This window comes from Mixophyes fleayi, chromosome 9, assembly GCF_038048845.1.
Source record: "Mixophyes fleayi isolate aMixFle1 chromosome 9, aMixFle1.hap1, whole genome shotgun sequence".
Classification (NCBI taxonomy): domain Eukaryota; kingdom Metazoa; phylum Chordata; class Amphibia; order Anura; family Limnodynastidae; genus Mixophyes; species Mixophyes fleayi.
Genome location: NC_134410.1, coordinates 93,550,531 through 93,567,362, shown reverse-complemented (window position 1 = coordinate 93,567,362; position 16,832 = coordinate 93,550,531). Strand labels below are relative to the sequence as shown.

At 39.7% G+C, this 16,832-nt stretch overlaps 1 protein-coding gene across 3 annotated transcripts in view; it reads left to right on the top strand.

Moving 5' to 3' along the window:
* F8 (coagulation factor VIII) overlaps nucleotides 1-16,832 on the top strand; it is a 515,303-nt gene that overhangs the window by 93,308 nt on the left and 405,163 nt on the right. For all 3 annotated transcript variants that reach the window (XM_075184684.1, XM_075184685.1, XM_075184683.1), the window contains exon 6: nucleotides 2,359-2,436. In XM_075184684.1, coding sequence (XP_075040785.1) covers nucleotides 2,359-2,436 — 78 coding nt within the window. The remainder of the gene's footprint in view (nucleotides 1-2,358; nucleotides 2,437-16,832) is intronic.

Sequence of the window (16,832 nt, the reverse complement as noted above, 5' to 3'; positions counted from 1 at the left end):
CGGACACCATTGCAATCAGTCTCCGACAGCAAACGCAAGTATTGGTCTCAGTCCGGTGTGACATTATTCTTATGGACACTTGGACTGCATTTAATATAAATAATTAGGCTCCTCTATCCGCGGACATTGTATCCTCACGGCTTAGGTCATCCTGATATATACAGGTTACCACATTATCATCAACGATTCATCTCAGAATATCCACTCATTGACATTTGTTTTCATAATCCTGTTTACACTCTGATCGAGTGTGGCACATCACCTCCTACCATTAAGAACTTTTGCTTGTACGGTTAGACCATCCACAGCATATGCTTTGGCTTTGAAGCTTCATTTAATCGCTTTATTAATTTATCTTTTAACACGTTATTTCTGATTATGGGATATGTTTTATGCTGGCTATGATCCATTTGAATGCACTATTGTTTCCATATATACATTGGTTCAAGCCATAAATAATTGATTTTATTTTATATCAACTTTTTATGATTTTATTGCATTTTTCTTATATATACATTTATTGATACACCTCTATATCTCAAATTAGCATATGTCATTTATCCCTTTTTGTGATCTAATCAACTAGTTTGGGTACTGTATTGCTCCAGACCGTGCATAATATATTAGTACTGAGTATCAAGACAGTGAGCGCAGAGGAATTTTCCACTGTTCTATTGTATGCCTAGGGAGGGATCCCTAGTCCTGCTGCAGCTCCTGCAACCATTAAGAGGTGAGCGCATAGCCCTTTATTTTCTTTTTTACTTTCTCCCTCCCGCCCACTCCTGCAAACCTGTTCCTCCATTGGTCCCCACAACTGCCGCCTGTCATTGATTGGGTGACTGTGCTGCCCATTCCTTTACTGCATATTTACTGAAAGCATGTAAATGATACATGGAATAAGCACAGGTGAAAAGTCCATTGGACCAGAAGACAAGCTTAATATAATCCACCCATTACATTTGTACACACATTCACTGAGACACAGAGGAACCATGGAGCGATATAAGATCACATCACAAATCCCAGTGTAAATATTCATCATCCTCAGGATATAAGCCACGTGATTTGGAGTAAAGTGTAATTATCCTTATTTCTGAGGATTTTTTCTTCCTGGGCAAGTGTTGGAGCTCCTAATCTGTGCATGTAGATGTGAATATTGGACATTGAGAACTGGAATCCAATCACTTGCAACTGTTTTTAAAATAGACTATTAGATTGATATTAATTTTAAAAGATACTCTTACGGATAAAGAATTTTGATGTGGACAATAAGGATTGCATTATTGGACAATAGAATGCCTAGTAGGTTAAACTTCCATGTCCATATAGACACACACAGAAGAATTATCAAGATCTGGTTTTGGAACAGATTGTCTTCACCTATATATAGTAGCATAATATATACTTTGTATACTTGGTATAATTACTCTACATGGTGCAGCACAAATTTTTTCCTGCATAGATGAAGTTGAAAAGAGTTTAGACACCTCTAGACATTAGCTGCTATCCTGCACATTTATATCTCAGAATGAACAGTGAGCACAGATTTTTAATTTTGCATAACTTGCTGACTGTCTGAAACAAGATGAGAAGAATGTGGCAGCCATTTCTGTACTCTCCTTGCTTATGTCAGCCTGGCCTTCTTTCAAACATAGGCAACACACTGCCAGCAAGAATATGTAGAGGTGAGAAAAGCAGTGTTTAAAGCATATAGGTTTGCATAGGACCTGCATATAATGAGGTGCCCTTGTTTTCATTTTGTTAGATACACACAGATATGCAGTGTTAAGGATGAGCGCTGACAACAACTGTCTTTTTGTGTTGTATACATATATGGGCATTTATATTACCATGCAGCTGGTACCATGTATAATATGGGACATACCGAGCGCTGGCTTATATTTGTGTCCTGGGGATATCGGGGTGTGTAGATTTTATATTAATGTGCTTATGCTAATATTAAGTTTGCTACACTTATCTATTTATTAAAAAAGGTGGCATAGACATTTTTTCATTCTCAGTGTGAAATGTGGCATGTTGCAAAAGCTACAAGCTAAGTAAAGTTTAAATGGGAATTCAAAAAGGACAAATTGAACAAATGGAACACTGTCTGCTGCTGAGCACAGGCAAATACTCTGTGGTGTATTATCCTGTGGTCATCTTCAATTACAGTGTTCCCTCATAGCAGACAATTGCTTTATTCAACTGTCAGAGCTGCATTCATCTACTGGCTTAAGTTAGTTCAAAGTTAGTGTAAGATGTACACTGAAACGTGATGTGGGTTTTCAAGTTATGCCTGCTAAGTAATCAGTTTAAAATATGCAATTCATTTTGAAAAATATGTTTCTCTACACATAGGTCACAGTCACTATTCAAAGAAATTAGAAGATGACCAGCTGCATACAATAAATGGACATATAAATGGTTTCATTCCAGGTAAGAATTTAAATGAAATATAGTTTTGCACTGATAACCAGCTCATTTTCAATTATTGTAGTGTGTTGCTTGTTTTCTGAAATTATACTTATTTTACAGCCTCTTGCTGAAAGCACCAATTTTGGATATGTTGATCTTTAGGTTGCGTCCAGCTATCCAGGTGGAGATGGTAGCGAAGCAGTCAGACAAACAGGAGAGGAAAGAGGGTGAGAGGTCAGGGGAAGAAAGGTAGATTAGAGTGTCTACTGGCATAGAGATGGTATTGGAGACCAAAGGAGTGGATGATTTGACCAAGAGAGGAAGTGTAAAGAGAGAAAAGTAATGGGTCAAGAACAGAACTTTTAGGAACCCCAAAAAATATAGAAGGACAGGAGGGGAGCAGGCATTAGAGGAAGAGCATAAAATGTATTAAAAGCTTTCATTAGGCATACATCTATGAATAAACAGCAATTACAGTTTTGAAGGTGAACTGTCCTCATTCAAATATTTTTGATAGCTGCACCTGTGCACAATTCAGTATCAAGTGAGTGGCACTCAGCAACATATATTGGAAGCATATCTAATTTGGTGACCACCTTCAGGAACCAAATTAGTTCCACAATGAAATTGGAATTCAGCAGTTTCCCAAAAAACGAAAGTCAGCTTTTTAAAATAATACCGCAAAGTGGACAACCTACAAAGTACCTTAGACTTGTACCATGGTACAAAGTCATTTTAGATCCACAATGATTATAAAGTTGATAATGTTGGACACATTTTGAATTCTCTGGAAAACAATAGAATATTCTTTGTATCAGCTGACACTCAATTTCCAGATGAAACTAATAGTTCCCAAAACTCATAAACTATAGCAATGTAAGCTGTCACTGAGGACTTTTCCATGATGTAACCAGTATCACATTATTATAGTCTTTTATTTGGTTTTCACCAATTCACTTACTTATTTTGTTATACTTTGATATAACGTCTTCCAAGGGATCAGTTTTCCTGACTAAAAAATCACGCTGCTTAAATAAACAAAATATGCACACCTGTATAATTAGACTAATTGAAGGACTGACCGATATTAATTTCCTAAATGTATTTTCTCCAAAAAACTATGGAGAAGAGAAACAAAAAAATAAAAAGTATAAATTAGATACATAAATAAATGCCAAATTTAAATTAATATAAATATATATAAATTTATGGTTTTACACTTACAAAACCAGAGCAATCAATGGGTTCTCCACTTGAAATATGTTATCATCAAAAATATATAAATGTATATACTCAGCATAATTAAACATTTGTAAATTTGCTTTTAATGTTATAAGTTAATGTCTAGGAATTATCGTAAATCTGGTATATCCAATATTTTGTTTCTCTCAATTGTCCACTTCAGTCAACTTGCAAACATTCAATAAAAGTAGCCAAACATAGGCTATAGCATATTATTCATTAATAGTATAAGTATACTGGACTATACTGGACCTAGTAATAACAAATAATGTAGACATAATACAAATATTCAAGCAAGGGAACACTTGGGAAACAGTAACAAAGGAGTACCTAAGTCCAAAGGCGCAACAAATGATCAAGCTGAAAGGAAGCTTGTAGCAAAAATAGGTCACACCAGTACCTAACATATAAACAGACAAGATATATATTTGCTGACAGGCGCCAAACAAGGGATAAAAATAACAATATCTAAGACCAAAAAATCACTAGAAAACAAAAATAAAAACAATGATAAATAAACAGTTGAGTAGACAGTTTCTTATAGTCCAATTAGATGAGCATGAGTCTCCTAAAAGAATCCTGAAAACTTCATGTGGCTGCATTTCAAATGGGGGGCGTAGTTTTCTGGGTTCCAAGTCCACCCAGCCAATTGGGGAAAAGAATAGATGTTCTTTTATTCTTGAACTGCCAAATGCTGTGCAGTAATAGGCATTTTTATAGCATAGCAGCAATCAATGCTTCTGCACCCTCTAGGCGAACTCCTGAGGTGTCGAATCTTCCTGCTTCTTCAACACTCCTTCCTTCCAAGGTCGACTGACCTTCTGTAGCAGTAGCCGAAAAATTTCTTCTCGTTTGAAAATGAGGATTTTCTGTTGCAGTCTCACTCAGGATTTTGTGAAGAAAAACAGTAGGAAACAGTGATCATAATACAGTCTTATTTGAAATTAGTTTCCAGAAGCAACGGTATAAGGGATCAACTAGGACTTTAAAGTTTAGAAAGGCAAATTTTAATATGCTAAAGGAGTTTACAAAGTGCACAGACTGGGACAAAGTTTTTGGAGGAAAAAATAAGGAGGAAAAATGGACTGTCTTTAAAATGTTGTTGGAAACATACACGTATAAGTTCATTCCTAAGGGAAATAAATGTAAAAGAATTAAGTCTAAACCAATGTGGCTAAATAAAAAGGGTAAGGAAAGAAAAGCAAAGGAAGAAGCCTGCATTTAAATTGTTTAAGTTTAAATCTGAAGGGTCTAAGGAGTCCTTCCGTATTTACAAGGAATGTATTAAAACATGCAAAAAGGAAATTAGATTGACTAAATTAGAAAATGAAAAACAAGTTGCAAGTAAGACAAACTCCCAAAAGTTTTTTTAAGTATATAAAGGGCAAAAGGATTAAAAAAGATAATATAGGACCCCTAAGAAGTGAGATGGGTGAATTGATAAATTATACGAAGGAAAAAGCAGGGGTATTAAACACTTTCTTTTCTTAAGTGTTTACTAGAGAGGAACAAATGGTAGGAATAATACAGCAATACATAAAAAGGGAAATAAAACATTACCATTAATTAATACTTGGCTGACAAAGTCCAAATGCGACTGAAGAATACTAAGATAAATAAAGCTCCAGGTCCAGATGGCATACACCCAAGGGTTCTAATGGAGCTAATCTCAGAAATATTTAGACCGCTAATCTTAATTTTCAAGATTTAATCTCATCAGGCTCAGTCCCAAGGGACTGGCGAATAGCAGATGAGGTGCCAATGTTTAAAAAGGGAACGGGATCACAACCGGGGAATTATAGACCTGTAAGCCTGACATCAATAATGGGGAAACTACAGGAAGGTATATTAAGGGATAGTATTCAGGATTACTTGGTACGCTATAAGATTATTAGTGGGAATCAGCATGGATTTGTGAGGGATAGGTCATGTCAACTAATCTAATTAGTTTCTACGAGGAAGCTAGTGGGAACTTAGACCAGGGCAGCACAGTAGGCGTGGTCTACTTAGATTTTGCAAAGGTCTTTGATACAGTGCCACACAAGAGGTTGGTTTACAAAATAAGAGAACTGGGTCTAGGAAAAAACATTTGTACTTGGATCGAAAACTGGTTAGAGAAAAGGGAACAGAGAGTTGTGATAAATGGAACATTTTCAAATTGGTCAAAAGTTTTAACTGGAGTACCTCAACATTCCGTACAGGGGCCGCTCCTTCTTAATATATTTATTAATGACCTTAGTGATGGTTTAGAGCAGGCATGTCCAACCTGCGGCCCTCCAGGTGTTGTGAAACTACAAGTCCCAGCATGCCCTTCCAGCTATCAACTGGTTGTCTACCGGCAAAGCATGCTGGGGCTTGTAGTTTCACAACATCTGGAGGGCCGCAGGTTGGACAGGCCTGGTTTAGAGAGTAAAATTTCCATTTTTCCAGATGACACTAAACTCTGTAAGGTAATAAAATCAGAGCAAGATGTAGCTTCTCTACAGAGGGACTTAAATAAACTGAAGGATTGGGCTGCCAAATGGAATATGAGGTTTAACATAGATAAATATAAGGTTATGCATTTAGGGATCAAAAACAAATTATAAATCTATAAATTAAATGGGATTAATTTAGGGGAATCTATAATGGAAAAGGATTTGAGAGTGCTCGTAGACAGTAGACTTAGCAATAGTGCTCAATGTCAAGCAGCATCTGCAAGGACAAATAAAGTATTGGCATGCATAAAAATGAGCATCTATGCAGGGGAAGACAGTGTAATTTTGCCACTGTATAAATCGTTGGTAAGACCTCATCTTGAATATGGAGTACTGTTCTGGGCACCACTCTTTAAAAAAGATATTTTGGAGCTAGAAAGGGTTCAGAGTAGGGCTACAAAATTGATAAAGGGTATGGAGTCATTAAGTTATGAGGAAAGGTTAGCCAGTTTAGGCATGTTTATTTTAGAAAAGAGGTATCTAAGAGGAGATATGATTACTATGTACAAATACATTAAGGGTCAATACAGAGGACTTTCATGGGAACTTTTTATCCGAAGAACTATACACAGGACACACAGTCAACCCCTAAGTTTAGAGGAGAGAAAGCTTCACAATCAGCTAAGGAAGGGATTCTTTACAGTAAGGGCAGTCAAGATATGAAATTCACTGCCAGGGAAGACTTTGATGGCAGATTTAATAAATATGTTTATGAAAGGGTTAGACAATTTTTTAGCGGAAAAGTGTTTCCAGGAATACGACCGTTAATTATAATGAAGGATAGTAGTAGATAGAGGGAAAAAATAGGGATATTGGATCTGGAGGGATTTTTTCCCGATTGAAGCAGATTGGTGGTTACTTAATCTGCATCAATTTGAAATATAAGTGAGGGATTGCAGGAGATCCAAAATAGGTTGAACTGGATGGACTGGTGTCTTTTTTTCAACCTCATCAACTATATGTTACTATATGTAACTTGTAGAACAATACCTAAAAAACCAAAAATCGAATGCTTCTTATCTGTAACATCATATCTAATCAAAAGGGCAAAAATTATTATATTATTATTGTCTAATTTATGTTGTAGTTTTAATAGAACCTCTTATTATTGCCTATAATGACATACACAGGTTGAATGAATAGAAAATCATGTTCATCTCAACCCTCTATATAAAACAGGTTGATAAATTTAATTTTATATTTCTTCTTCATATAAAACACTGTATATCCAGAGCAAAGAAGGGCATTTCATGATTTAGATAACTCCATTTAGATCTATTTAAGCCATCTGGGTATAGACATATTTAACTCATTAATCTAGTAGGCTTCCTGTATACATAGGTATCTAAATATATTTCCAACTTTTACCCTTGTCTTAATATACTCTATCCCAGGGGCAGGCTGGCACGGGGGACAGGGGGGCATCGGTCCCCCTGGGCCGCTCAGTTTCAGCGCTGTTAGGACCTGCTGCCCCTGGGATGGAAAATCACCTGATTTTGACCCGCGGCCGCATCACATGACATGTGATGCGGCCGCCTGTGCGCCCCCCGGGCTTAAATCTGCCAGCCCGCGCCTGCTCTATCCCATATACTTTCAATTGTGTCAAATCGGTTATGAAGCATCTCAGTGTCTAGACACACTATGGTTTTCTTTATAATGTTTCTTATGTACTCAGTGAATCTATTGTTACCATTTTTTTAAGCTGCCTACCCATGTATTGTAATTGACAACTATACTTTTAAACATATGTAACACACTCAGCAGCCTTATTCACTTTCCTTCTACATGTGATGCAGTTCAATTTTTGCCACATTGATAGTTCTCTGGAATCCAATTTATTATGTTTGGTTCTCTATTAATAACAACTTTTTTATGATGAAAGAAACTTGGTACTAAAATATTCTTCAAATTAGTCACTTTTTTTTAAAAAAAAAAGAATCACTTCTGGTTCTTTTTGTAGATTAATTTTCAAAAAAGCATCCTATTTTAAAATGATTTTTTTTTCTTTCGGATCTCATAGTACTGCTTATTGGATAGGGAGATGAAGGCCATATTAAACCCTACAGTCTCTGCAGTATATTCTTTACTTCTTTCATTATTAATAAAGCATATGCAATCTATTATGTAAATAACAAATATTGATTGTCAATTTAAAAACTCTTTAATATTGCATTTCTCCTTTGAGACAATAGAACAAAAATGTGTTTTTATGTTGTGCAAATGAGCAAGTAACACAGAAACTCTTATTACATTTAAAACAACATTTCAGTTTCTCCTTTTGGCTGGACATACATAGCTACTGGATTTCCTCTTCTAAATAAAATAGGCACCAGCTTATTTTTTAATGTGACAACTCTTTTAAACACCACCTTATGGATAGAGACCTTCAACATCTCGTCATGTTCCAAGTGATCAAAGTTTTTTTATTAAGGACTTCTTAGTCTGTCCTGAATAAGAATTATATTGACTTGCAAAAATTCACTTTTTTAGCTACATCCTCATTTTTTCTACCAGCCTCCTTCATCCTTAGTCCCCTATCTAAAAGTGAGTTCCTATCTACGGGCCTGATTCATTAAGGAAAGTTAAGTAAAAAATTGAGTAAGTAGTCTCCTGGACAAAAACCATGTTACAATGCAAGGGGTGCAAATTAGTTTTGCATTTTGAACATAAGTTAAATACTGTCAGTTTTTTCATGTAGCTGTTACGACGGTACCTACGAGGAGAAGTTGGGATCCTTACAGTTCAGCTGGGATTGGTGTGACCTCACCTAGGGGCGCGGAGTCTACCAGAATGGAAGGTATTCACCAGGGATCCCCGCAAGGGAATTTGGACTTAGCGGCTTCCACTCTGCAGGTCTCGGCCCCCTAGAGAAGTTTCCAGAGAACTGAGAGAGTGAGAGCAAAGGAATTAACGGTAGTCTCTCACTGAGGGATGATAGGTGTGGCTGGGCACAGTGGAGGTCTGCGGAGTGCCACTGAGGAGTGGAGAAATGGAAGATCTGCGGAATACCACTGCTGGAGTGGGGTGTTGCGATGGTCTGCAGAGTACCACTGAGGAGTGGAGTGCTGGAGGATCTGCGGAATTGCCGCTGCTGGAGTACAGTCAGGGGTAGTGAGCTCACACAGAGCATATGGAGCAGAGGCCTAGCAGAACCTGGAAAGGTAGGAGTACCCAAGGATATGACAGGAGTAACCCAGGAGCTGCTTCCAGTTCATAGACGTGAATCTGACTGAAAGAACCAGCCCTGAGTCAAGAGGCAAGATATAGGGCTGTCAATTACTTAGCCAATGACAGGGGAGGCAAGGAGAGAAAAAGGCTGACAATTCTGCGCATGCGCAGAACTGCCGACGGGGAGAACCAGCCGGCGGGATTAGGACAGGTGAGTGCACCCGGGCAGCCGCTGCTGGAGACCGGCGCATGACAGTAGCACACAAATACTTGATAGCTTATTTGTACACTGAAATTTAAAGTTGATATTTGTGTGCTACATGAAAAAACAGACAGTATTTAACTTATGTGCAAAATAGAAAACTAATTTGCACACCTTGCATTGTAACATGGTTTTGTCCAGGAGACTACCTACTCAATTTTTTTCTTAGCTTTCCTTAATAAATCAGGCCCTACCTCCTTAACTTCTACCAATGCTTTTCTTAGTAGATTTTCAGGGTAACCTTGATCCTTAAATGATCTCAATAAACATTCTGACTGCTTTTGAAAGGTTTTGTTCGCCATACAATTTTTCTGTAACCTTAAAAGCTGTCCCATTGGAAAATTAATTTTCCAGGATTTTAGACGACAGCTTTTATAATAAAAAAATATTACTATCTGTTTGTTTATGGTGTCTCTGTAACAATTTGGTTCCCTTTAATAGACAGGGCAATTTCCAGAACATTTATGTGACTAATGGTTGATGAACTCGTGAATTTCAAACCAAATACATTATTATTAAGGTGTTCAATAAAATTATTAGATGATAAATCCCTTTTCAAACAAAAAATAAATCCTCAATATATCTGCCATAGAACACTAGTTTCAAATATGTGTTTTCGCCTAATTAGGGATGCTGAATTCAGGGGTAAAATCAGATTACCTCTATAACATCACATTTATTAGATACACACAAGTAACAAAAGCAGTAATAGCTATATCTGAAAATAATATGTGAAAATTTCAATTGATCACTATAGAATTGAAATATTCTCATATATTCATTTATAAAATACTAATAAAACTATAGAAACGCTTAAAAACTGCAGAAACTAAACTTCAGAACTCTTAACAATCCAAATTATCTGTAATGTATTTCTTAATAAAAAATAAAATGTAAAGTCACTTTGCTTTTGGGAAATAGGCTAGTGATGCTTTCTGTTTGTACAGTGTCTCATTTGTTTCTCCAAAAAGGAATCAGCCGTAGTCTACCATGATTGCAGGGTACTAGCCTCCATTGTCAGAATGTCTTGGTGAAAACATTCTCCCTGTTAATCCCTTACATTACCCAGGTTGTCAGGTAAAAAGTCTAAATGGGAATGTAAAAAGTGAATTTTAAGTGAAATTCTACAACCCATATTCTTGTAGTTGTCCAATAGTTCATTTACAATGAACACGTAGTTGGCCTTTTTACTATTTCCTAAAAATCCACGCACAACAATCTTGAAGGAGAACCAAGCAGCAAACTGTCACAATCTGACGATTACTGGGCGTACCTGCTGGCGTTTGCACAGCTCAAATGCAGAGTCTAACGTGCATTTGGTATTCTCCAGAGACCCCCGCAAGGAGGTACGGTTTTCATTGCAAGAGACACGCAGGTTACGGTCCTATCCACTGAGCCGCCAGTGAGACACAGAAGACAGAGGGTGGTAGAGAGGTCTGGTAATCCGGCTTAGCAATGTGCAGGCAGCGGAGCTACAGAGGGCAATCCAAAAGAATAGTCAAATGCTCGTCGGGTCGGTAACGTGCTGGATCCAGGAGAGTAGCCAGAAACCAAAGCCAAATGACGTAGAGATGAGAGAATGGGCAGGGCAAGCCGAGGTCAAACACAGGAAACTTATCAGGAAACAACAGGAATGCTGGAGTATGGGACCCATTACTCTAGCACCAACGTGGATTGACGTCATCGCCGACGCTGGAGCTTCCAATAGCGCTTCGTTGCTTAGCAACGGGATGCACATGCGCAGTGCAGCCGGCAGGGGAAGCCGGAAGTATCGCATCTGGTTGCCTGGCAACAAGACGGGAACTCAGACAGATGAATGTCCTGAAGGGAGTGAGGGACAGCGCCAGACAGTATACCCCCCTTCCCCTACTCCGGGCAGTGACCGCACATTTATTGTGGAATTCCTTAAGCAGCCGAGGGGCATGCAAGTCTTGTTTATCCACCCAAGATCTCTCTTTAGGGCCAAAGCGCTTCAAATGGAACAGGAATTGTTGACAACCATGGAGATTGCGGACATCCAGGATACGACTAGTTTCATATTCACCTGAGGAAGACTGGATACAGACTGGTCGTGGAGGAAGCTGGAAAAACTCGTTAAGCGCTAGCAGTTTTAACAGAGGATATGAAATGTGTTGTGACATTTAAGGGAAGGAGGCAAGACAAGCTTATAGGAAGCGGGAATAATGACTTGCGTAATGCTGAAGGGTCTAAAAAAGCGAGGAGCCAGTTTCATAGAAGGTACTTTTAGCCTTAAGTTTCTGGTAGAAATTCAAACCTTATCCCCAGCAAAGAGAACTGGAAGAGGTCTCCGGCGCCAGTCCGCAAAACACTTGTAGCGCTGAGTATATTTCAGTAATTTGGTCTTAGTATGAGTCTAGATAAAGGAAAAGTCCCGGAGAAGGGAATCCGCACCAGAAATCGAGGAAGCTGAACAAGGAAAAGGATCTGGAATAAATGGGATGGGTCCCATAAATGGTAAAGAAAGGAGAGAAGCCAGTGGACTCATGCACATGGTAATTATGAGAAACTTTAGCCCAAGGAAGAAAATTGGACCAGTTGCAATGATTATCGGAGGAGAAAATCAGAAGAAAAGTCTCAAGGTCCTGATTCACGTGTTCCGTCAGACCATTGGTCTGAGGGCGGTAGCTGGAAGAGAATTTTAAGTCCATTCCCTTATTTTTACAAAAGGCCCTCCAGAAGCAGGAGGTAAACTGTACCCAGCAGACAGAAACAATTTCTTTAGGACACCCATGAATTTTGAAGATCTCTTTAATGAAGATGTGGGCTAATTGAGATGTCGAAGGCAGGCCACACAAGGGAAACGAAATTAGCAATTTTGGAGAATCTATCTATGACTACCCAAATAGTGTCATACCCATCATTGAGAGGCAGATCCGTGATAAAGTCCATAGAGATACTCTCCAATGGTAAATCAGGAACAGGCAATTGGTGGAGAAGCCCAGCAGGTAATCATCTAGAGTTCTTATGTTGAGCATGTTACGGTCGGACGCTATTCTGTTCAGCGCTGCGTCCCGGCACTATGAGGCAGTCGGGCGCTTACGCAAGATACTAACAAGCCTGTGGGCTAATTATTAACTAGTTTATTATTTAGGCATAGGCTGAGGGCAATTTCAGAGCTAGGCTCTGATTGGTCACTTTTGGCTTAGCCTCCCTGCCGGTTATAGCTTCCAGACTCCTGTTTGCTGCCTGCTGTTGTGCTGTTGGTGTGAAAACCTTTGGACTTTCGTTTACCGTGTATGACCCCTGCCTGTACCTTGGATTTGCCTTCTGCCTGTGCCCTTGACCTTCTGGCTTGAACCTTGGATACTGCTGATTTGCTCGTGAGTCCGACCCTTGGCGTGTTTTCTGACTATTCTATCAAGCAAGTGACCCCTGACCTCGGCTAGTTCTCTGGATACGCTGTCTGCCATTACTCTCTGTTCCTTGGTTCTCCACAGTCGGTACACATCACACGACCCTCCATTTGTCTGCGGCCAAGTCTGTCCCCACCACTAGGGGTAACAGTGAACACCAGACTTTAGGAGCAGATTCCGGGTGTTGTACTGGCTGGAGGGGTTCCTAACAGAGCACAGATGGTGCAAGCCGGGATAAGTTTGCGAATATCCGAATGGATAGAGGGCCTGCAAAAATGATGACGCAACAGAGTAGTATTTTTTTCCCCCTGAATGACCAGGGATATGAAAGGAATGTACCCAATGTAATGCCTTGGATTTTAAATGAGGTTCAAGAAAGGAACATCCATGAAGAGGGGTCTGAACCTTGGCTCTGGTGAGTGCCACAATGCTGCAAGGGGCAATGTCAGGCTGAGGTTACGAGGGTGCCAAAAGGTCTGAACTGTCAAAGAAGTGTGACAGAGCATCTGCCTGGCCGTTCTTGATCCCGGGGCAATAGGTGAGGATTATATTGTAACGAGAGAAGGATGCCCAGGGGGTCTGTTGAGGATTAAGACAATGACTTCACGGATGAAAATGAGAGTCCTGTGATCGGTGAACACAGTAACTGGATATAAAGCACCCTACAACAAATGCAGCCATTCTTCAAGGGCAGATTTAATGGCTAACAGTTCTTTGTCCCCGATTCCATAAATACCTTTGTTGTGTGATAATCTCTTGTAGAAGAAATCACATGGGGTGTGAATGCCAGTAGTAGTTCTCTGGAAAAGTACTACTCTGATACCTACAGAGGAAGCATAAACCTCACTAAATAAAGGGTCGTTGTTAATAAGGTTGATCGAGCACTGTGGCAGAGGAAAAAGCTTTTTTCAAGGTAAGGCTGCCACTGCATCAGGAGACCAAGACTTAGAATCGGCTGACCTCCAGGTGAGAGTAGTAATGGGTGCAATGATGGTTGAGAAACCTTGATTAAATTGTCGATAGTTATTGACAAATCCCACAAATCTTTGAATGGCCTTGAGACCTTGTGGTTGAGGCCAGTCCAGTATAGCAGAAACTTTAGCTGGAGCCATCCGATGCCCTTCACCAGAAACCAGATAACCGAGAAATGGAACCTGGCGCACCTCAAAAATACATTTCTCTAATTTGCAGTAAAGGTGGTGTTTACATAAACGGGACAATTCCTCTTTGACATTAGAGCGATGAGTGCGGAGACCCTGAGAAAAGATTAAAATATCATCCCGGTCTTTTAAGACAGCCAGACGAGAAAAAAAATGTCGGGGTGACAATCTCTCTTGAGTGCTGCGCTCACGGTATCGTAGATCAATCCAGATGCAAAGAGAGATAAGAGTATCCAGGTCTGAGGGTAGTTCCCTCGAAACAAGTTCATCCTGGACCTGGTCAACTAAGCCTTGCCAGAAAGTTGCGACCAAAGCCTTATTGCTCCATTTCAATTCTGATGATGTGTGTAACTGAAAGGTATATTGACCGACCATAACATTACCCTGACAAAGACTTAGTAAACTAGAAGCAGCGGAAGTAACACAACCAGGCTCATCAAATTTTTCTCGAAAAGATTAAATGAAGATTGCAGAATTTTCAAGAATTGCATCATTACATTCCCAAAGTGGCGAGGACCAGGCAAATGCTTGGCCACTGAGGATAATGATAACGAAAGCTAATTTGGTATGTTCAGAAGAAAATGTGCCTGGGTTACACTCAAACTGAATAGTGCATTGATTCATGAACCCTCCAAAAAAGTTATCCTGAATTGTGAGCACCGATGAGGGGTAGTTGGAGGCAGGAGATACACTGGCAGAGACTGTAGGTGCGGTAACAGCTGGAGGAGAGACTGGCAGAGAGCCCTGCAAAGTGTACAACTGAGAGATGACTCATTGAACACACCTTAACCGAAGTGCTTTATCCACCTCTTGTTGTTCTACCCATTGTGCGAGATAGGGTTACGGGTAGATGGTTCCCCTGTGCCCTGGGTGGACATGGCCAAACTATACTGTCACAATCTAACAATTACTGGGCGTACCTGCCAGCGTTTGCACAGCTCAAGTGGGAGGTGCGGAGTCTAACGTGCCTCTGGGCTTCTCCAGGAACTCCCCGCAAGAAAGTATGACACGCAGGTTGTGGTCCTATCCACTGAGCCACCAGTGAGATACAGAAGTCAGAGGGTGGTAGAGAGGTCTGGTAATCTGGGTTAGCAACGTGCAGTCAGCGGAGGTTCAGAGGGGAATCCAGAAAGAAGAATAGTCAAATGCTCGCCGGGTCGGTAACGTGCTGGAGAAGGAGGTACACAAGGATAATCCATGAGACTAGTCAGGAACAAGCTGAGTCAAAACTAAAGCCAAATGACGGAGAGATGAGGGAATGGTCAGGTCTAGCCAAGATCAAACACAGGAAACTTAGCAGGAAAAAACAGGAATGCTGGAGTAGGTGATCCAATACTCTGGCACCAGCGTGGTACCAAAGGCTGCTTTAACTAGTGCTGTGGCACAAACAATAGCGCAGGCGGTGTGACGTCCGCACCACCACCAGAGCTTCCACTAGCGTCCCGTTGCTTAGCACATGCCCTGTGCAGCCGGCGGGGGAAGCCAGATATATCGCGTCTGGTTGCCTGGCAACCAGACACAGGGGAACTCAGACAGGCGACCGTCCCAACAGAACCAAGGGACAGCGCCTGACACAAACTCACTCCGTCAATTTAGCGTTAAATTTTTCATCCGTAAGCAGTTTACTTATTTGGGGGCCTATAAATATGCCTTCTTTTAGCTTTGCTCCACTATACTTCAGAAACTGTTCCTTCACATAACTGAAAACCTGGCCTTCTTTATCCAGAGCTTTCACGTAATTCTTCCTTAAGCCCATCTTGATGTTATGCAGTGGTAAAATGATTTTACGCTGCTCAACCAATAGAGTTTACTTGTTGTTTTTCTCTACAGCAACATAGGTTTCTCTCTCTCTGTCTGGCCACTTCTTTGTGATATAGTGATTTATAGTGTCTGCTGTCCCATACACACAAAAAACAGCAGTACTTTGTGAATCCACCTTGCAACCCTAACAGTGGTGCACCTACCTGTAAGAACAACAAAGATTCCATCCATGATCCTCATACTTGACTCCAACAACACAGCCATACTTTCATAAGGTTCTTTCATGTCCTCTGCATAAGCATATATTAACTAATTTACTTTTTGAATTTAAATTTTTCAAAATATCTCAAAAATCTAACGTGATATAAAATTTCTGAAGGTATATTTGGACAAAATTACATGGAAATTGATATATATCTGTTAGATGCAAAATGGCTGTTGAGCAGTATAATTATGTGACAAAATAAACAATATAGAATCTAAAATAAACCCATGGTGCTTCCCACTCAGGTCACCATCATTTTCCAGAAAATGTTCAACCACTCGTACACCCCCCTCATGCAGTATGTGAGTGTATAATTACTTAACATCACATGTCAAAAAGTGATAATCATCTTCCAATTGAATCGGGAATATTAAATTAAAAAATTTCATGTTATCTTATATGTGTGACCGTAGGGACACAACATGGGTTTGCACAAAGAATCTGCAAAATGCGAAAGATTTGAAGTGAAGGACCCTACACCAGAAATAATACCCGGGGGTGATTCCAGTGACTTGTAAATTTTGGATAAATAATAAATAATTAATAAAATGTGGGTATAACTGGGTGAGTAATAAACAAACATTCCATCTCTTCTCTGGATATTGCCCCGTATCTTACACCTTTTTGCAGAAAGGATTTATATTTTCTCAGAAATTGATTAGTTGAATTAGAACTCAACCTTAAATAGAATACAGATTATTCAGCTGT